Source organism: Neofelis nebulosa, chromosome 4 (assembly GCF_028018385.1).
Source record: "Neofelis nebulosa isolate mNeoNeb1 chromosome 4, mNeoNeb1.pri, whole genome shotgun sequence".
Classification (NCBI taxonomy): Eukaryota; Metazoa; Chordata; class Mammalia; order Carnivora; family Felidae; genus Neofelis; species Neofelis nebulosa.
In genome coordinates, this window is record NC_080785.1 from 153,137,160 (window position 1) to 153,159,829 (window position 22,670).

The window sequence follows — 22,670 nt, forward strand, 5'->3', positions numbered from 1 at the left end:
TCTCCACCTAGCCCAAAAGTCAGACTTGGTCATACTGAAGGTCTTGCAGGCACTGGCAGTTAAGACCGTTGCCACTTTATTATGACGTGAAGCCCTATCTGTTGCTTCAGCCGCCACATTGGCTGCTTACCAGTGATGCTAGCAGCAGGATGAAAGCCAGGAGATCTCCAGGCGAGCTGGGAGGGGGAACCAGGAGCCTCCAAGTCACACCCGCCCATGTAGTCTCTGCCACCTCCTTCCCCTCACCCCTCAAATGCCCTTGGTATTGAAGGCTCTGAAAATTTTGGAGAGTCCTACTTATCTTAGGGGTTATTTCTTTTACATAAGTGAAGTGGACTGAGTGGGTCATTTTCCCCACCCATCTCCAGCAATCTCTACAGGCCACACTCTGAATGATTTCAGACAACATCTGGGAAGGAGCCGCTGCTGGTGTCTGTGCCGGCGACACTTCCCCTCCCCACCACGGCTCCAGTGGCCTCGTGCGGCTCCTCGCCTGGGTTCCACAGCCAGGGAGCCAGTGGCCGAGAGTGCGTGGGCCCTGGAGCTGAGCAGCCAGCCCCCGAAAGGAGCATCGGGGAAAGGGGAGGAATGGCTAGTGTGTGGGCAGCACAGCGTGTGGGAAGTCACCCGAGTCCCACGGCAAATGCTGCACCGTCAGCGAAGGTCGTGGATATAACTTGGTCTTCCTGAGATTTGACAGACCTTCCAGGATTTCAGTCTAGTAATTACTAGACTTGTCCATGGGGTCCTTTAGTCCTCCCCTGACCTCCCCATCCCCAGTTTAAATCTTTCTTACTCCTAGGCTCGATTTCTTTCATGTATTTGGTAAAATACTGACTGCCCATCCCCTTCTGAGAGAGATTTGTGTCTGGACAAGTGGGGGTGCGGGCCTGAACCCACACTACCCCTGGGCTGAAGGATGTCCATTTGGCTGGGGTGGAATGCCGGGAAGGGGGACGCAGAGCAGTTGCCAGGACTTAGGCCAGATGGAGGGCCAGCTCCGTCTCCACAAGTGACTTCCGCAAACCAAAGGCAGACGGGCCTTCTGCAGAGGGTTTCAGCAGCCTTAAGCTTAATAGGATCTAGTTCTGGAGGAGACATGTGGATTAGGATAGCTCCATCTTGGTTTAGACACTGCCTCACCTGTGCTGTTTGTTGGAAGTACTTAGCTTGTCTAATAGCATCGTGGGATACATATGTTCCTTATTTTTAGAATATCCGTTCCCACTTATCGGCCCAGAAGTCGGTTTTCTCATCTGTCTAAATCCCATGAGCCCTCAAGGGGCCAGGTTTCATTTGGGCCCTCACCTTCATGGCATCACAGCTTAGATGTCCAGATCTGTAAACACCCCTAAATCTACTTTTCCTCACATGATGCCCCTGTTTGCCCTCAAAGCCTGTCTGATGTCAAGGATGGGGTGGGGGGAGCAGGATGTTGAACAGCACGGAAGTGAGAACTGTCCTCTTGAGAGGGTGGGTGAACACAGGCTATCCTCTCCTGTTCCAGGCTTGCTGTGATCCAAAGTCTGTTCTATCCAGGATCTTTACTTTTTTTTTTTTTTTTAAGTTTATTTATTTATTTTGAGTGTACTTGGGCATGAGTTGGGGAGGGCAGAGAGAGAGGGAGATAGAGAATCCCAAGCAGGCTCCGTCCTGTCAGCACAGAGCCCAACAGGAGGCTCAAACCCACGAACCGTGAGATCATGACCTGAGCCAAACCAAGAGTCGGACGCTTAACCGACTGAGTCACCCAGGTGCCCCGACCCAGGATCTTTAAAGGCCCACCTCTCAGGCTTCCGTGCCCAGTGTCTTTCCCCAAACCACGCAGAAGTACATGGAATGAAAATTGCAGTTCTACCCCCTCCCGCTTCCCTCTCCCTAAAGCCTGTGTGTGTACGTGTGTGTACGTGTATACATATACTTAATATATCATGGAGATCTTTCCATCTCACCACATCTAAATTTATGCTCTTGAAAAGGTTTTTTTCTAAATCTCTCCCAGCAGTAATAGAAAATACCAAGTACCTGAAATCTGCCTCAACACTATATGAAGTTCATTTCTTCTTATTCTTGTGGAGTTGTGAATGGGGAACGTGTGTTCTCCTGTTGTCCATAAATCATTCCTGAGGTCTTTGAAACTGTATTATAATGCTGTATTCAAGCCAGTCTTCTGAAAAAGTGCTAAGTGAGGCTGGGAGCAGGGGGAGGTGACAGTGGTTTGTTTAGGCACAGGACTTTTGAACACCCGTAGTGTCCTGTATAAGCCTGAAGCCTTTCCCTACCTTCTGTCCAACTAGTCACTACCCTGACCTAGTGCTGTTATGGGTCAAACTCAGTAGCAGTCAGCATGGGCAAGGACTCGCCACAGTTGTGTGGAGACTGTCATGTTCCTTCAGCATGATGATGACCTTCAATTTTGGAAGTGGTTAAACCAAGAAAGGTCTGAGCTAGCTGGTCAGATAGCAACATTCTCTACCCTTCTGGCCACCGGTGAGCCTGCCTGGGTGTTCACCCAACCTCTTTGATCAGCAGAGTTCCAAGCACTTACAATAGCTTTTTGGAGTGCCTAAGAAGGAACTGAGGCCAGCTGAATCACACTGGGTGTATAGGCATATCTCCAAGGTATTGTGGGTTCAATTCCAGACCGACTGCAGTAAGTGAATGTCAAGATAAAGCGAATCAGACAAATTCTGTGGTTTCTCAGGGCACATAGAAGTGATGTTACAGCGTGTAATCTAGCAGGTGTGCGATAGCACTTTGTCTAAAAAGATGTACGTATTAATTAAAAAATACATTATTGCAAAAAATGCTAATCACTATCTGAGCTTTCACTGAGTCATAATCACTGATGACAGATCACATAACAAAAATAATAATAATGAAAAAGTTTGAAATATTGTGAGAATCACCAAAATGTGACACAGAGACACGAGGTGAGCAGTTGCTGCTGGAAAAATGGCACCCACAGACTTGCCTGCTGCAGGGTTACCACGGACCTTCAGTGTAATAACATTTTGGGGCGCCTGGGTGGCTCAGTCAGTTAAGCTTCCCACTTCGGCTCAGGTCATGATCTCACCCTTCGTGAGTTCGAGCCCCTCATCGGGCTCTGTGCTCAGCTCAGAGCCTGGAGCCTGCTTCAGATTTTGTCTCTCCCTCTCTCTCTGCCCCTCCCCTGCTCGCAGTCTGTCTCTCTCTCTCTCTCTCAAAAATAAACCAACATTAAAAAAAATAAATTTAAATTTAAAAATTTAAATTTTCAATGAAAAGAAACGGCAGTGTCTGCAAAGCATAATAAAAATGAGGTGTGCCTGTAACCCCCAGATGGCCCTGCAGGAAAAGCACGGCAGGAAGGCCGGTGCCACTGTGGGAGTTCTCTGAATGCCCAGAACACAGACCTGGAGGACTATGTACTGGTGTGGGGTTTCCAGAAAACCTCTGACAAGCAAATTCAGTTCAGGGCCAGGAGCTTGTCACAGGGCTGCAGGCAACATACATGGAGAGACTTGCATACATGGGGCGGGTTCACGTCAGAAATGGGTGGGAAGCTAGCCGCATGAGTATTGTGAGTATTGTCTGACGCAAAGTCGCATGAGTACCATCAAGGCGGCCAGACTCACCCGGGCATGGATTGTAAGTTAGCATCTTTTTTTAAAAAAAAAAATTTTTTTTAACGTTTATTTATTTTTGAGACAGAGAGAGAGACAGAGCATGAACGGGGAGGGGCAGAGAGAAAGAGGGAGACACAGAATCGAAAGCAGCTCCAGGCTCTGAGCCATCAGCCCAGAGCCCGACGCGGGGCTCGAACTCACGGACCGCGAGATCGTGACCTGAGCTGAAGTCGGACGCTTAACCGACTGAGCCACCCAGGCGCCCCTAGCATCTTTTGGTAGATCAACTTCTCCTGGTAAAGGGGCACGCACATCTCTGGCCTCTTGTCAAAGGAGGTATACTTGCCATGGGGAGAGGGGCCCTAGTTTTGCTGCGAGCAGCTCTGCACCTGACCATGGGCCTATTCGTGCCCCTGACTAGGGGAGCTCCCTGACCAGTACCTTTCTGGGAAAGCAGAGCCGCAGCAGGATGGAAGGCCCTGCCCAAGGGGAGCTCTGAGACTCTTGAGGGGCCAGATCAAGTGTTAAAGGGACTATTTCTCTCCCCCTTCCCCCACCCCCTCCCCCTCCCCTCTGAAAACCTCAGACTGGCCTCCATTAAAGGGATTTGTAATCCGGTTACCTGCCAGGTTTCATCCCTGTCTGGCTAGTATTTTTTTAGGAAGACATTCCTAGAAAGTAGCTGCTAAGAGTCTTAGAGCCTCTTTCTTTCTTCTTTCGAAAGCCTAGAGTGTTATTTGATCCCTCTACCCACTGTCTCCTTCATGCCCCTCCTCATCTTTTCTCCTCTTCCAGGATGACCCTAGTGCTCCCCACAAAATCCAGGAAGCTCTCAAGTCCTGCCTGAAAGAGGAGGAGTCATTTAACATCCAGAACTCCATGTCACCCAAACTTGAGGGTGGCAAAGGTGACCAGGCTGACTTGGAGGTGAACTGTCTTCAGAATAACCTAACCTAAAGCAGAACAAGAAGAGAGGAAATGGGGGAGGGGGGGTGCGGGGAGAAACATGACCTCCTCTTGTACAGAGTCTATTTCTTGTAACCATTTGTTAAACTCTTTTCTTTTTCTGATCTCATGGCATGCTTTGATGTATTTTGTACAGGAGGGGAAACACACACACACACACACACACACACTAAGCAAAGAACCCAAACAAAATTGCATACGTTGGGTTGTTTTGTCTGTGCTGTCTGTACATTGCTTCTGCTGCTGTGATTTCTAAACCTACGCTGTTATTCAACTACTTTTTTTTTGTACTTTGACCCACCTTTTTTTGAAATAAGAGTAAAAAACAAAGTTCTTGAAATAAAACTTTTTAAAAAGCCATTTTCCTAATGTCATTGTGTCCACTCACCACCCATTCTTGTCAGTTTGAGTTGGAATTCTTACCTTGACTAAAAGCGTATATTTGTACATGTTTGAAATCCCAGAAATGGTCTATATATTAGCTTAGATGGCCATAACAAAATACCACAGACTGGGTGGCTTAAACAATAGATATGTCTGGAGGCTGGGTGTCCCAGATGAAGGTACCACCAGAGTCGGTTTCTGGCAGGGCCTCTCTTTCTGGCTCGCAAACAGCCACCTTCTTGCTCTATCCACCAATGGCCTTTTCTCTATGCACACGTGGAGAGGGAGGTCTCTGGTGTTACTTCCTCTTCTGATAAGGATGCCAGTCCTATGGATTAGGGCCCATTTAACCTTAATTACCTCTTTATAAGCCCATCTCCAAATACAGTCACATTAGGGGTTAGGGCTTCAACATGCAACATTTGGAATGACACAATTCAGTCCATGAGTCTGTAGCGCCTATTATTAAGAATACCCTTTCCTAGGGGTTCCTGGCTGGCTCAGTCAGTAGTGCGTGCTACTCTTGATCTCAGAGTCATGAGTCCCCAGCCCCATGTTGGTTGTAGAGTTTACTAAAAAAAAAAAAAAAAAAAAAAAACATTCCTTCTTTCATAAATATTTACTGAGCACTTAGCCAGGCGTTACACTAGATGCCAGGAACCCTGGAAGAATAAGACATACCCTAACCTAAGGAAATTAACAGTATACTTGAGAAACAGAATTCTAAATAATTATAATACACTGTGCCAATGTCATAATAGAGGTATATACAAATCTGTAAGAGTTGGAATTACTAGTTTAGAAAGGCTTCAAGGAGAGAGCTTTAAGTTGGACTTTGAAGGATGAGGAGGCATTTTTCAGAATCATGTGGGAAGAGAGGACATTCAAGGCAGCAGGAGGATACCCATAGGAAAGTCTTGCCATATGACCAAAGATTGTGAGAGGGAGGTGTCCTAGGTAATGAGGCTGGAAAGGGCAACTTAGGACAGATTGTGAAGGGCCTTGAATGCCATTAAACATGCTGAAACAATGTCAGATTTCTTTTCTTTTCTTTTCTTTTCTTTTTTTTTCTTTTCTTTTCTTTTCTTTTTATGGTTTCAGGTGTAGAATTTAGTGATTCATCACTTAAATACAGCACCCAGTGCTCATCCCAACAAGTGCCCTCCTTAATGCCCATCACCCATCTAGCCCATCCCCCCCCACCTCCCCTCGATCAACCCTCAGTTTGTTCTCTGTATTTAAGACTCTCTTGTGGTTTGCCTCTCTCTCTGTTTTTATCTTATTTTTCCTTCCCTTCCCCTATGTTGGTCTGTTTTGTTTCTTCACATATGAGTGAAATCATATGATATCTTTCCCTGACTGACTCATTTTGCTTAGCATAATACCCTCCAGTTCCATCTTGCAAATGGCAAGATTTCATTATTTTTTATCGCTGAGTAATATTCCTGTGTGTGTGTGTATCACATCTTTATCCATTCATCAGTTGGACATTTGGGCTCTATCCATAATTTGGCTATTGTCGATAGTGCTGCTATAAATATTGAGGTGCATGTGCCCCTTTGAATCAACATTTTTGTATTTATTCTTTGGATAAATACCTAGTAGTGCATTTGCTGGGTCATAGGGAAGTTCTATTTTTAATTTTTGAGGAACCTTCATACTGTTTTCCAAAGTGGCTGCACCAGTTTGCATTCCCACCAATAATGAAAAAGTGTTCCCTTTTCTCTGCATCCTTGCCAACATCTGTTGTTTGCTGAATTGTTAATTTTAGCCATTCTGACAGGTGTGAAGTGGTATCTCATTGTGGTTTTGATGTGTATTTCTCTGATGATGAATAATATTGAGCATCTTTTCATGTGTCAGTTGGCTATCTGGATGTCTTCTTTGGGAAAGTGTCTATTCATGTCTTCTGCCCATTTCTTCACTGGATTATTTGTTTTTTGGGTGTTGAGTTTGATAAGTTCTTTATATATTTTTGGATACTGACCCGTTATCTAATATGTCATTTACAAATATCTTCTCCCATTCCATCGGTTGCCTTTTTGTTTTGTTGATTGTTTTCTTCGTACCTCATCAGATTTGTTTTCTAAGAAGACAGCTCTGGAGAGAGTGGTGACGGCAAACAGAATGGAGATTGTATCAGTGCAGGCAACAAACAAGGGTGGATTCGAGAGACAATTAGGAGTTCAAATAGCCAGAATTACTACTGGGAGAGTTTTCTAGAATTTTGCCTATGTTCAATCTGTGATAATTCCAATAACTGGAATTGCTGTGTGTGTGTTTCTGTTGCCTAATTTCTGCTACTTCTCCTGATCTGTCTTCCCAACTGCCTCGTTATTCTTTATTTTGTAATGGACATTGTATTTGGAAATAGTTTATTGAAATATTTTAAGGCCTAGGATGATTTCTTCCTTTAGAAAAGGTTTTGTTTGTTTGTTTGTTTGCTTGCTTGCTTGCTTGCTTGCTTTCTTGCTTGCTTGCTTGCTTGTTTGCTTTCTTGCTTCTATCAGGTGCCCAGGGGCCCTAGAATTCTGGGATCACATTATTCCAGATCAAGGTTGGAGATTTTCCAGGCCACTGAAACCAGTCCTATCAGACTGCAAGGGCTGGTTTGGTTTGGGTTCATCTTTACCTCTAGGGCACAATCTTCTGGGGCCACAGCCCCAAAAAGGCAGTGGTTTACCAGCATCTTTCCACCTTTGGTGGGCCCTGTGCTCCAACTTGCCCCCCATGCCCCCAAATGTTTGGAAACACTACTGTCCTCACCCCCTCTTCCAAATGGGTAAGTGCCTCCAGGGAAGAAGTGGCCCTAAATGCTGGGCTCATCCGTCTGATTTCCTGTCCTCTCTGGGACGTCAGCCTTGTAATTCTTTAGTATCTTGTTAGCTCTCTGATGCTTTTCAGATGTTTGCACAGCTTTTGGTGTCCTTAGTGGAAGGGTTGGTCCAAATTTACCTAGTCTCCCATTTACTAACAACAGAAGTCCTCTGTTTTCATCTTGGGACTCTTGCCCAGATGGCATTCAGCTGGTGCCATGAGCTCAGTCTGCTCTTTGCTATTGGATAGGGCTGCAAATTAGGATGTTGGGTTATGGCCTGTGTGTATTATGGCTTCCTAACCTGATGCTTATCCACTTTAGGGGGTTTGGCATGGTTTTACTTAGGATTTCCTGTACTCTCTGAATTAGGGGACAGACCTGTCTTTCATGGTTAGGCACCTCTGGCTCCTTTCACGAGGAGGCCCAGTCAAGAGGGATTGTTTGTGAAAGTACTTTGTAAGTTCTAAATCCCATCCAGACATGAGGGTTTGTTAGTATCATGTTTTGTTTTTCTCACAAGAGTATTATGGAATGCAGATCACTGCCCTTGGCTCTGTCCCACCTTCACAGCATACGCAGGAGGGATAGAAAAACCCAGATCTGAAGGGGAGCAGGAGACAAAGCAGGCCTAATGAATAGAGTTACCAGGTGTCGCCAAGAGTCTTTGACCCAATGAAGAGGCTGCTGTGTTGCAATAGGATATACTGATGTCTATCTGTGCTGGCCCTCTTTCCTGCCAGAGTGTTTGTGCCTCTCAATGATTGTGCTCCAGGAGGCCAGCCAGCATCCTCTCTGGGGACCTCAGCTCTGCTGTCAGCTCACTCACCCGCCCCTCCGTGATTATCCCCCTTAGGCTCCCTCGTGCTGTCAGGCGATGGGCCCTAGATCCCTCCTCTCTGTTTCTTCCACCCCACTCCATAGCCTGCTTTGTGTCCTCCTCTCTAAAGAAAGGACAAACCAAAAATGTAGGAAAATTAGGCATCACAGAAGAAAGTTCATTTGTCTAGGCGCCTTTCAGCACTGATGGATCGCTTCACTTAGGAGGAGTGCACACGCAGTGCTGAGCCATCTGTCTCTACAGGGCACATCCCTGCCACATACGCCTCACCTGTGTCAGCTTCCTGGGGCTGCCATAACAGATGAGCACAAACGGAACAGCTAACACAAAAGAAATGTATTCTCTCTCCATGAAGGCCAGAGTTCTAGAGTCAAAGTGTCAGTGGGGCTGTGCTCCCTCCGACTGTTCCAGGGAAGAATCCTTCCTCACCTCTTCCTAGCTTCTGGTGGTTGGCCGATAAACCCTGGCATTCTTCGGCTTGTAATCACATCACTCCAATTTATGCCTCTGACTTCATATGGCCATCTTCCCTTTGCATGTCTCTGTCTCTTTACCAGGCCTTCTTATAAGGACACAAGTCATTGGATTTAAGGTCCCCTCTAATCCATTATAACCTCCTCTCAACTTGATTACAGCTGCAAAAACCCTATTTCCAAATAAGATTGTACTCACAGGTAATGGAGGTTAGACTTCACTATATCTTTTTGGTGAGACACAGTTCAACCCACAAGCATACCTTACCATTTTTAACATTTTTTTAATGTTTATTTATTTTTGAGAGAGAGAGAGAGAGACAGAGCATGAGCAGGGGAGGGGCAGAGAGAGAAAGAGAGAGAGAGAGGGAGACACAGAATCTGAAGCAGCCTCCAGCTCTGAGCTGTCAGTAAAGAGCCCGACACGGAGCTTGAACTCACGAACCATGAGATCATGACCTGAGCCAAAGTCAGATGCTCAACCAACTGAGCCCCTTACCCTACTATTTACAATACACTTCATAGCCATGGTCTTCTCACATCCCTACCAGAGTCTGGCGTTGGAGTCTTAGGACCGGAAAGCATCAGTGACAATATTGGAACCCAGGCTTTATTTTGTTTTTTTTCTTTTTGGAACCCAGGCTTTAAACTTCTATTTCAGTGTCCTTTCCTCTGTGTGACATCACACCACAGACACAGTTCTTTGTCCTTTCTCATATAATTTATAGAAATGAAAGGTTAGCCTGTGCTCTGAAAAGCAGCACTAACACCAGACTCAGAGCTAGAAGGCTCCTAAGTGGAGTCAGATGACCTCTCTGAACCTAAGGTTCTCCATCTGTAAAGTCCTCACCTCTTCACAGGACCACCTAGGCATCAGGGATTACAGCAAGGAACAAAATGGACCAAAGCCCTGCCCGATGGAGCTTACTTCCCAGGGTCATGATGTGCATACAAGGTAAGGTATGTGAATGTATTCTGAAAAGTAGAAGGGGCTGTACAAACCCACCCTCCAAGCCCAAGGGAAAGGGACGTAAAGGCAACTTTATTGGTCAAACAAGCAGTGAGGTGTGTGAGCACCACCACCTCTGAGAACGGTAGCAGAGGCTCCTCCCTCAGCCCTGGAGCCCCTCACAGGCATATGAGAAGCTTCGGGGAGGGGAGAGTCTCTACTCAACCGAACATGGAGGTGATGTCTCCTGGGCGTGCAACCATGAGAGTATACAAAGTGGGAGTGACGAAGAAATGCACAGTTACCCTGAGGGATCTGGTGGCCAGTCAGACTACGCAGTACCTTGGCCAGAAGTTCATCAAAGCTAAAAGAAGGATGTGTCGATCACAAGGGTCGGCTTCGGGATGTATAGCGCATGCAGTTCTGAGGTATATATGTAGGAGCAGAACTGCTAGGATGGAATTTAGCCGACCTTTACCTTGACGAGATCATGTGAAGGTGGCTCTATCAATCAGCAGCTCCCACCAGCAGTGGATAAGAGTTGCCTTTGCTGCACACCCTCATCAGCACTTGATAGTCTCACTTTTTATTTTTTTTTTTTAATTTTTTTTTTTTTTAATGTTTATTTATTTTTGGGACAGAGAGAGACAGAGCATGAACGGGGGAGGGGCAGAGAGAGAGGGAGACACAGAATCGGAAACAGGCTCCAGGCTCCGAGCCATCAGCCCAGAGCCTGACGCGGGGCTCGAACTCACGGACCGTGAGATCGTGACCTGGCTGAAGTCGGACGCTTAACCGACTGCGCCACCCAGGCGCCCCTAGTCTCACTTTTTAAATTTTAGCCACTCTTTAGGCATGTTGTGGCATTGGCATTCTCTCCATATGTTTATTCGTCATCTACATTTCTGCTTTGTTTTTATTTTTTTAAATATTTATTTATTTTTGAGGGAGAGAGAGACAGAGCGTGAGCGGAGAGGGGCAGAGAGAGAGAGAGGGAGACACAGAATCCGAAGCAGGCTCCAGGCTCTGAGCCGTCAGCGCAGAGCACGACGCTGGGCTTGAACCCACAAACCGTGAGATCATGACCTGAGCCAAAGTCGGACGCTTAGCCGACTGAGCCACCCAGGTGCCCCATTATTTTTATTTTCTTAATGTTTATTTATTTACTTTTTTTTTTGAGAGAGAAAATGAGTAGGGGAGGGGCAGAGAGATCAGAAGCAAGCCGTGTGCTGACAGCAGAGAGCCTGATGTGGGGCTCAAAATCACAAACAGTGAGATCACGACCTGAGCCGAAGTTGGACGCTCAACTGACTGAGCCCCCCCAGGTGCCCCCCCATTTCTGCTTTTGTGAAGCATCTTCTTAACTCTTTAGCCCGTTTTTCTCTTAGACTATCTTATACCCCATTTATGGTCTGTTTTATTGGTCAATATGTATTGCAAATATCTTCTCCCACTCTGTGGCTTGCAATTTCATACTCCTGATGTTTAATTAATATTAACCTTAATTTTTATGTAGTCAGACTTATCAATTTTCCTTTGCGGTTCCAAAATCATTCCTGGAAACTTGCTTCCACCTAGGGTGCTCAAAGTCACATGAGGACATCACTTACATCCTAATAGCAAGAAAAAAGTCAGATAACCTGCGCAATCACGACTTCTTGGGCTCTTCAAAGAGCTCGGGTCACAAGGCAGCCAGATAAATTGAAATCCAGAGGGCAGCAAGCCCCTTCAAAGAGAGAACACATGGATTTTGTCCATGGCAGAACCTGGAAGGAAGGGACAGCACCCTAAAAATGGGAAGGGAGACAGCCATGTGGTAATGAATTCATAAAGGCAGAGTTTAGCTTGACAGGTCAGAATCTCCGGAAGCTCCAGACACAAGGGTTGTCTGCAGTCATTCACGCGCTCTTTTCCATAAGCCTCAATTGGGTGCTCACGAGAAAAACTGGGTGCTCACGAGAAAAATCGGGTGGGGAGCATGAGACCTGAGAGCATCCAGTTAGTGCTGCGCAAGAACAAGACAACACCCACTTTCCAGACTCTTCTGTCAATCAAAGCAAAGCCTTAAGCTTCTGGAAACCTTCCTGTTCCCACAAGCAGGAAAAATGAACTGCCTCTGAGGGTAAGAGCACAGCCACCTGTCTCTGCAGGGGCGGGAAGCTCCTCTCCCCGCTACAAGCCTCATTTGCAATAACCGTGAGGGAAGAACAGAATCCTTTTGCCATCAGTTCCAAGCAAAGGTATGATTTAGGGGGTGAATGCAAACACAGTGCCCCTGGGGAGGAGGGGAGGGGGACCCAGACCCTGCGTGCAAAGGCGTGCAGCCTCTTGGAGGCTAAAGACTGTCTAAAGACTGGCTCCCACCCCGGACTCCCCTCACATACAAGTCCCAGAGTTTGGCTGGCAAGGAAGGGAAGGGCAAGAACGGGAAGAAAGGCCCACCCTGAGACTCAAGTGTGCAAGGTCTACCTAAGCGTGAAGCTGAAACAGGAAAAAAATGACAAAAACTGCCCCCATCACGGGTCCTGCCCTGGTTAACAAGCAACAGCAGTTTACACCTGAGGGAGTGGGAAGAGCGAGAGACCCTCCTCTGAGGTTCAGACACACAGGGCCTGCTGACAGTGGAACGCACAAACACTGAGGAAAACACTCTGGCATCTCAGGCCTCACATGAATCAAAAGGTGGCAGCAGCTTTGCCCATTGGAGAAGTTCTAGCAACAGCAAAACCCAAGCTCAGCTCTACTATTGACTGGACTGATTCGATCCCTGTTCTGAACAACCTAACAGAAAAGAGACATGCCCATCTTTGGGCATCAAGACTATTTACCTAACGCTCTACCCTTCTTTTACACACAATATCTAGCATTTATTCCACACCCAGAAATGAAAGAGAAAAGAAAAACCACTGTCAAATGATAAACGGGTCAAAACAACCAGACCAAAGGATGACCCAGGTAATGAAACTACCAGAGACTAATCTGTTAAAGGATCCAGTGGAAAAGACAAACAACATGCATAAACAGATGGAGAATATGAGCAGAAACACAGAAACTACAAAAAAGGAGTCATGAAAATGGTAGAAATAAACAGTAAAAAGATCACCACAAAACCAGAAGTGAGGAATCCCTTCAACTATATTAACAAAGTGGAAAATAAAATTCAGAACAATTTTACAAGGATAAAGAGGGGCATTACATAATGAGAAAGATAGTTTATCAAGAAGACAGGACAGAGGTGCCTGGTGGCTTAGTTGGTTAAGCATCCAACTCCGGCTCAGGTCATGATCTCACAGTTTGTGGGTTTGACCCCTGCGTCAGACTCTGAGACAGCTCAGAGCCTGGAGCCTGCTTCGGATTCTGTGTCTCCCTCTCTCTGCCCCTTCCCCACTCATGCTCTGTCTCTGTCTCTCAAAAATGAATAAACATTAAAAAAAAAATTTTTTTTGAAAGAAGACAATTCTAAAAGTGCATAAACCTAATGACAGCTTCAAAGTATACAAAGCAAAACCTGACTGAAAAAAAAAAAAGCAAAACCTGATTGAAATCAAAGAAGAAATAGCTAAACTACACTTATAGTTGGAGTTTTGTTTCTCTTTCTTTTTTAAGAGAAAATTTATTTTGAGAAAGAGAGCTTGCCAGTGGGGAGAGGGACAGAGAGAGAAAGAGACAGAGAATCCTCAGCAGGATCCATGCTGTCAACACCCAGGGGTCAATCGCATGACCATGAGATCATGACCTGAGCCAAAATCAAAAGGTGGGATGCTTAACTGACTGAGCCACCCAGGGTTCCCTATAGTTGGAATTTTCAATGCTCCTTCTCAGGATATGGAAACCAAAAAGTCATTAAAGATACAAAATACATGAATAACACTATCAACCAACTTGATCTAATTGATCTTTCCAGAATACTGCCCCCTACAACAGCAGAATACACAGTATTTTCAAGTGTGCATAGAACATTAGTCAAGATAGATGATATTCTGAGCCATAGGGACACCTCGTTGGCTCAGTCAGTATAGCATGCAATTCTTGATGGGTTGTAAGAGCCCCATGTTGGGTATAGAGATTACTTAAAAATTAAAAAAAAAAAAATCCTAAAAAAAAAAAAAAAAAGGAAAAGCTTTTAAGATGATAGTCTGGGCCATAAAATAAATCTCAAAATGTAAATATATTAAAATCATACAAAGTGTGTCCTGACTAAAATAGAATTAAACTAGTAATCAATAATAAAGATATCTGGAAACCCCCACCTCCAAATATTTGGAAATTAAACCACACATTTTGACCCACAGTTCAAAAACTAAATCACAAGAGAAATAAAATATTTTTTATTGAATGAAAATGAAAACACAGCAGATCAAAATTTGGGGAACAGAGTTAAAGCAGTGCTTAAAGGGAGATTTAGCATTACATGCTCTTATTTAAAAAGATTTCAGAGGACACCTGTGTGGCTCAGTTGGTTGAGCATCTCTTGAGTCAACTCAGGTCACGATCCCACAGCCCTGCATCAGGGGGAGTTTAAGATTTTCTCTCTCCCTCTGACTCTCTCCCCTGCTCATGCGTTCTCTCTCTCTCTCTCTCTCTCTCTCAACAAACAAACAAACAAACAAACAAACAAACAAACAATGAGAGACTGGGTCACGCAGCACTACAAGTCCTACAGACATTGAAATAATAATGAAGAATGTTGTGAATGATTTGATGCCAATAACTTTATTAGTCTCAATGAAAAGGACAAATTCCTTCAAAGACAACTAGTACTAAAACTCAATCAAGAAGAAATAGATAACTGTAAGAGCCCTATATTTATTAAAGTAATTGAATTCATAGTTAAATTGTATTGATAAAATGTTTTATTTTGCAAAAAATTGAGAATTTCTGCTCTTTGAAAACCACTGTTAGGAAAGGGAAAAGATAAGACAGAGGGAGGAGAAAATATTTGCGAAACACATATCTGATAAAGTACTTGTATTCAGGATAAAGAACTATTACAATTCAATATATGAAGACAACCCAATATTTTATTTTATTTTTAAATGTTTTATTTATTTTTGAGAGAGAGAGAGAGCAGAGTACAAGCAGGGGAGGGGCAGAGAGAGAGGGAGACACAGAATCCGAAGCAGGCTGCAGGCTCTGACCTGTCAGCACAGAGCCTGAGGTGGGGCTGGAATCCAGGAACCATGAGATCATGACCTGAGCTGAAGTCAGATGCTTAACCAACTGAACCACGCAGGCGCCCCTGAAGACAACTCAGTATTTAAACAAGCAAACTATTTGAACAGACATATCAATATAAAATATATTTTGGGGGTTCCTGGCTGGCTCAGTGGGAAGAGTGCTCAACTCTTGATCTTGGGGTCATGAGTTCAAGCCCCACATTGGACATAGAAATTACTTTTTTTAAAAAAGATATTTGGTAACAAATAAGCACATGAGAAGATACTCAACATTGTCAGTGTTTAGGGAAATGCAAATTAGAACTACAATAAGATATCATTCGATAGCTGGTAGAATTGCTAGAATTAAAAAGACTGACAATACCAAGTGCTGGTAAGGATGTGGAGCCACTGGAACTCTCAAACATTGCTTCTGGGAAAGCACTCTGGAAAATAGCCTGGCAGTTTCTTATAAAGGCAAACACACATACACCCCATTAATTGCATCTCTAGATACTTAACAGAAATAAAATATACGTCCATACAAAGACCTATGTGTGTGTGTGTGTGTGTGTGTGTGTGTGTGTGTGTGTACAGCAATTTTATTCATAATCACCAAAAACAGAGAACAACCCAAATGTGCAACAACAGTGAACACATAAACTGTGGTACAGCCTTACAATGGGAAACTGTTTAGCAACAGAAAGGAATGAGGTATTTATATGCATGTGAACATGGATGAATCTCAAAAGTAACAGGTTGAGTTAAAGGAGTCAGAATCAAGGGGCTATATACCGAGGTGCCTGGCTGGCTCAGTCAGTAGAGCATGTGACTCAACATCTCAGGGTTGTGAGTTCAAGCCCCACGTTGGGTGTAGGGTTTACTTAAAGGTTGCATACTATTTTACATTCTGGAAAAGGCAACACTATAGGGACAGAAAATAAATCAGTGGCTGTCAAGTGGCTGAGGATAGAAGGAGAGAATTGCACAAATGCATAAGGAAATGTTCTATAACTTCCTTGTGCTGGTGGCTACACAGGCCCATCAAACTGTATATTTTAAAAAGGTGAATTTTGCACCTTGTGTCAGGAGTCTCCAAGATCATCCCCAGGTATAACAATTCACTAGCAGGATTTACAAGAGTCAGCACACAGTCCTATTCACAGCTAAGATTTATTACACTGAAAGCAATACAAAGCAAAATCAGCAAGGAGAAAAGGCTCGGAGAGGCAAGTCCAGAGAGAACAAGGGGTGAGCTTCCAAGAACTCTCTCCCAGTGGAGTCAACACAGGACACACTTAATTCCTCTAGCAATGAATTGTGCAAACAGATTTGAAATGTGGTCTATCGGGGAAGCTCAAAGAGATTCAGTGCCCAGAGTTGTTAATGGAGAGCTGGTTATGTAGGCCCCCACTGCTTAGCATGTACCAAAATTCTGGTCTCCCAGAAGGCAAGGCAGGTGTTCAGTGTAAATAAACCTCATTGTTTGCAGAAACAGTTCAGGCACAGTGAGGCACTGGTAAGAGGGAGTGTGAGAACGCTTCTGATATCTGAATTCCCAGACACCAGCCATGGATCAACCTTGTAAGCAGTCCTTTCCCCAGGTGGGCTATATTAACTCTTTTCTACACCTATCTCAACGAACCTAACCCAAAAAAAGAAAGAGAAAAAGAAACAGTTCCCTATGTTAAGATGATGAAAGTACTCTCCTGGGGCTCCTGTATGGCTCAGTTGGTAGAGGATGCGACTTTTAATCTCGGGGTTTGAGTTTGAGCCCCTACCTTGAGAGTAGAGATTACTTAAATCTTAAAAAACAACTTTTTAGAATTGTAGAATAATTCCATATTTTGTCACAAAAACTATGTTTTGCCTTTCATATTTAGGTGTGCAATCAGGGTGGGCTAGAGCTGGCTTACACAGGCTCAAGAGAAAGTTTGTTAAATGTTCACGTATTTTGTGAGCCAATTGTTAAATACAGCGGTTACTAAAAATTAACCTGTATAAACTGAACAATTAAATAGATTATGTAAAAAACAAAAGCAATAAAAAAATAGCCCAAATTCATCACTTCCTACTCATTTTACTTTTATCTCTGTTCTTGAGGTTATTGATGTCAGTTGAATCTGTATGGAAATACCATCTACGTACTGCTAACACGCGTTCTTTTCCTCCTACTCTGCCTTCAGTGACCTTACGTTGGTTGCTTAGAATCAGCGAGGGTAGGAGTATTTACACCACAGAACTCACTAAACGTTGGAAGTCAGGGATTTTGCCCTTTGGGGAGCAGCAGGTTGTTGAATATTCATCAAGCACACTGCTGGGATTGATTTTTGTAAATGACATTAGGTAGGGATCTAATTTCATTTGGAGGGGTATCCAGTTGGTCCAGCATCATTTACTGAAAAGGCTCATTTCTCATTTCCCCATTTCTCATTTTGCCATTGCTCTATCGCTTTTGCATTATTCAAAGGTATCTGTATGAATGGGTCTGTATCTGAGATCTTCACTGTTCCTTTGATCTACTTGTCTACCTCAGCACCACTATCACACTGTGTCCCCAGATTCATTTAAACCTTGATATCCAGTATACCAAGCCCTCTCAGTTTGTTTCCCAAAAGTATCCTAGCAATTCTGAGTGCTTTCCATTTCTTTTTTTTTATTTTTTTTATTTTTTTTTTTTAACGTTTATTTATTTTTGAGACAGAGAGAGACAGAGCATGAATGGGGGAGGGTCAGAGAGAGGGAGACACAGAATCCGAAACAGGCTCCGGGCTCTGAGCTGTCAGCACAGGGGCCCGATGTGGGGCTCGAACTCACGGACCGCGAGATCGTGACCTGAGCCGAAGTCGGCGCTCAACCGACTGAGCCACCCAGGCGCCCCATAGTGCTTTCCATTTCTACATACACTTTAGCAACGGCTTGTCGGGTTCCACCAAAACAAAAGCATAAACAAAAACCCTTGAGATTTTGATTGGAACTGGGTACAATCTTAGGTCAATCTGGAGAGAATTGATCTTTACAACATTGAGTTGTCCAATCAATGAACATAGTCTATCTCTCCATTTATTTGCATCTTCTAGAATTTCTCTAAATATTGTTCTATAGATTTCTACATGAAGTGTATTTGTTAGATTTCTTAACAGGTATTTGATTTGTTTATAGTATTAGTATTATAAGCAAAGCCCGACGCGGGGCTGGAACCTACGAACTGTGAGATCATGACCTGAGCCGAAGTCGGACACTCAACTGACTGAGTCACCCAGGCGCCCCTAACCCTCTTTTTTTTTTTTTTCAATATATGAAGTTTATTGTCAAATTGGTTTCCATACAACACCCAGTGTTCATCCCAAAAGGTGCCCTCCTCAATACCCATCACCCACCCTCCCCTCCCTCCCACCCCCCATCAACCCTCAGTTTGTTCTCAGTTTTTTTTGTTTGTTTTTTTTTTTTAATTTTTTTTTAACGTTTATTTATTTTTGAGACAGAGAGAGACAGGGCATGAATGGGGGAGGGTCAGAGAGTGGGAGACACAGAATCTGAAACAGGCTCCAGGCTCTGAGCTGTCAGCACAGAGCCCGACGCGGGACTTGAACTCACGGACCGCGAGATCATGACCTGAGCCGAAGTCGGCCGCTTAACCGACTGAGCCACCCAGGCGCCCCTGTTCTCAGTTTTTAAGAGTCTCTTATGCTTTGGCTCTCTCCCACTCTAGCCTCTTTTTTTTTTTTTTTCTCCTTCCCCTCCCCCATGGTCTTCTGTTAAGTTTCTCAGGATCCACATAAGAGTGAAAACATATGGTATCTGTCTTTCTCTGTATGGCTTATTTCAGTTAGCATAACACTCTCCAGTTCCATCCATGTTGCTACAAAGGGCCATATTTCATTCTTTCTCATTGCCACGTAGTACTCCATTGTGTATATAAACCACAATTTCTTTATCCATTCATCAGTTGATGGACATTTACCTAACCCTCTTTTTAAAAAACTGTTTATTTATTTTGAGAGAGAGTGAGCAGGGGAGGGACAGAGAGAGGGAGAGAGAATTCCAAGCAGGCTCAGCACTATCAGTGCAGATCCTGATGTGGGGCTCAATCCCACGAAATGTGAGATCATAACCTGAGCTGAAATCAAGAGTCAGGCACTCAACAAGCTGAGTCACCCGTGTGCCCCATATAATCCTTAGACATTTTAATTCTCTTTCTTGGCTTATTGCATTATCCAGGACCTTTCAGTGTGTTGTGAATAGTTGTGGTAAAAGTAAACATCTTGTGTCATTGCCAGTCTCAAAGGGAAAGCCTTCAACCTTTCATCATTAAAAATGTTTTCTGTAGACTTTTTGCAGACATAGTTTATAAAATCAAAGACATTTCCTTCTATTCATATTTTGCTAAGAGTTTTTACTTTGAATGGATGTTAAATTTTATCAAAAGCTTTTCTGTATCTATTGAGATAATCATGTAATTTTCATCTTTTATCCTCTGAATACATAAAACTACATCGATTATTTTCAAAGGCCAACCTAATTTTGCAAGTTTGGAGTAACTATAACTTGGTTGGAAGCATTAACCTTTCAATTTGTTGCTAGACTATATGTTCTAACATATATTTTTAGAAATTTCACATACACATTCCTGAGTTAGATTGGCTTGTAACTTTCCTTTCTTGCACAGTCTTTGTTAGGTGTTTGTTATCAAGGTTATTTCAGCTTTGTAAACTGTATCGGGTCGCCTTTTAGGGTTCCAAGACCCAATTCTAATGGAGGGATGGGGGTGGGCCTTCACATAGAACTCTAAGCAATTCTCAGACACCAGCAGGGTGTCCAAGAATTCAACTCAATTCTGATAGTATCTACCTGGGGATAACATCAGATCCAACAGGTTAAGGGTTTAGTCCTACAAGGCTGCCCCACAACCCTCCTCTTCAGATGCCAGTCACAAGCCTCAGACTGTTACCTGTGCTTCGGACAATTCACTACAGATTGGAGGTTCCAATGACCTTCTTAGGTTTGTTTGGTTTGCTAGAGGGCTCACAGAACTCAGGCAAACACTTACATTTACCAGTTTATTAAAGGCTATGATAAGGGATATGAATCAATAGCCAGATGAAGAGATACATTGGACAAAGTCCCACACAAAGGAGCTTCTGTCCTCAGTAGATCTTGGAGCCCAGTGTGGTGATATGTGGAAGTGTCCTGGTTCCCCAAGTATGGAAGCTCTCCAGAAAAATACCAAAAAGCTGTTCTCTTGGGTTTTTATGGAGACTTTATTACAGAGTCCTGATTGACTAAGTCATTGATTATTGGCTGATTCAACCTCCAGCTCCTCTCCTCTCCCCTCCTGCTGCTATAAACAACTTTGTATAGGGCTTTATGTGGACATAAGTTTTCAACTCCTTTGGTAAATATCCAGAAGTGTTATTGCTGAGTGTTATCGCTCGATTGCTGGTAAGAGTATGTTTAGCTTTGTAAGAAACTTCCATAAAAAAAAAAAAAAGAGAGAGAGAGAAAGAAAGAAACTGCCAAGCTGTCTTCAAAGTGACTATACCATTTTGCATTCCTACCAGCAACATATAAACAGTTCCTCTTGTTCCACATCTTTGTCAATATTTGGCACTATCACTGCTTTGGCTTTTGGCCATTCTAATAGGTGTGTACTGGCATCTCATTGTTTTAATTCACATTTCCCTGATGGCACGTGATATGGGCCACATGCTTATTTGCCATCTGTACATCTTTAGTGAGGTGTCTGTTAAGATTTTTGGTCCATTTAAAAAAAATTTAACATTTTTAAATTTATTCTTGAGAGACAGAGTGCTACTGAGGGAGGGGCAGAGAAGACAGGGAGACACAGAATCAGAAGCAGGCTCCAGGCTCTGAGCTGTCAGCACAGAGCCGGATGTGGGGCTTGAACCCACAAAGCGTGAGATCGTGACCTAAGCCGAAATCAGACACCCAACTGACTGAGCCACCCAGGGGCCCCTTGGTTCATTTTTAAATCAGATTTTTATTTTTTTATTTGTTTAAAGATTTTATTTATTTTTAATTTACATCCCAGTTGATTAGCATATAGTGCAATAATGATTTCAGGAGTAGAATCCAATGATTCATCCCCTACATATAACACACAGTGCTCATCCCAACAAGTGTCCTCCTTACTGCCCCTTGCCCATTTGGCCCATGCTCCCACCCAGAACCTCTCCAGCAACCCTTAGTTTGTTCTCTATGTTTAAGAGTCTCTTATGTTTTGTTCCCTCCCTGTTTTTATATTATTTTTGCTTTCTTCCCTTATGTTCATCTGTTTTGTATCTTAAATTCCACATGAGTGAAGTCATATGATATTTGTCTTTCTCTGACTAAGTTCACTTAGCATAATGCCCTCTAGCTCCATCCACCTTGTTGCAAATGCCAAGATTTCATTCTTTTTGATTGCTGAGTAATACTCCATTGTATATATACCACATCTTCCTTATAAAAGATTTCATTTTTAAGTAATCTCTACACCCAAGGTGGGGCTCAAACTCATGACCCTGATATCAAGAGTCACACACTCCACTCTCTGAGTCAGCCAGGTGCCCCATTTAATCGGGTATTTAACAATTATTCTTGAGTTGTTTTTTTTTAACTCCCCCAACTCCCAACCCATATTTTTGAGTTTTAAGAGTTTTTTATATATTTTGGGTAACAGTCTTTTATCATATGTGTCTTTTTTTTAAATGTTTATTTATTTTTGAGAGAGAGAGGACAAGCAGGGGAAGGGCAGAGAGAGAGGGAGACACAGACTCTGAAGTAGACTCCAAGCTCTGAGCTGTCAGCAGAGTCTGATGCGGGACTCCAACCCACAAACTGTGAGATCATGACCCGAGCCAAAGTTGGACGTTTTACCAACTGAGCCACCCAGGCGCCCCTATCATATGTGTCTTTTGCAAATAATTTCTCCCAGTCTGTGGCTTGTTTTCTAATTCTCTTGGTCTTGTCTACTGCAGACCACAAGTTTTTCATTTTGGTGAAATCCAGCTTATCAGTTATTTCTTTAGGAGATCATGTCTTTAGTGTGGTATCTAAAAAGGCATCATCATACCCAAGGTAATCAAGGTTTTCACTTATGTTGTCTTCTTGGAGCTTTATAGTTTTGCTTTACATTTTAGTTTATGACCCATTTTGAGTTAATTTTTATGAAGCATATAAGATCTATGTCTAGATTCTTTATTTTTTCTGAATGTGGATATCCAGTTTTTCCAGTACCACTTGTTGAAGAGATTATCTTTTCTCTCTCGTATTGCCTTTGCTCCTTTTTCAAAAATCAGTTGATTATATTTGTGTGGGTCTATTTCTGGGTTCTCTTTTCTGTTCCATTGATCTATTTATCTGTTATTTTGCCATTATCTCACTGTCTTATTACTGTAGCTTTACAGTAATTCTTGAAGTTGAGTAGCATCTATTCTTTAACTTTGTAATTCTCCAGCAATATAGTGTCAACTATC

At 43.4% G+C, this 22,670-nt stretch overlaps 1 protein-coding gene across 3 annotated transcripts in view; it reads left to right on the forward strand.

Moving 5' to 3' along the window:
• The window catches only part of CSPG5 (chondroitin sulfate proteoglycan 5), a 52,889-nt gene that overhangs the window by 8,901 nt on the left and 21,318 nt on the right, over positions 1 to 22,670 (forward strand). The window contains exon 5 of one of the 3 annotated variants that reach the window (XM_058727136.1): positions 9,948 to 10,042. The exons of 1 other annotated variant lie outside the window; for it this stretch is intronic. In XM_058727136.1, coding sequence (XP_058583119.1) covers positions 9,948 to 10,042 — 95 coding nt within the window. Of the gene's footprint in view, positions 1 to 4,403; positions 4,935 to 9,947; positions 10,043 to 22,670 lie in introns of those variants that run through there. One more of the 3 variants, XM_058727135.1, reaches the window with a different exon arrangement.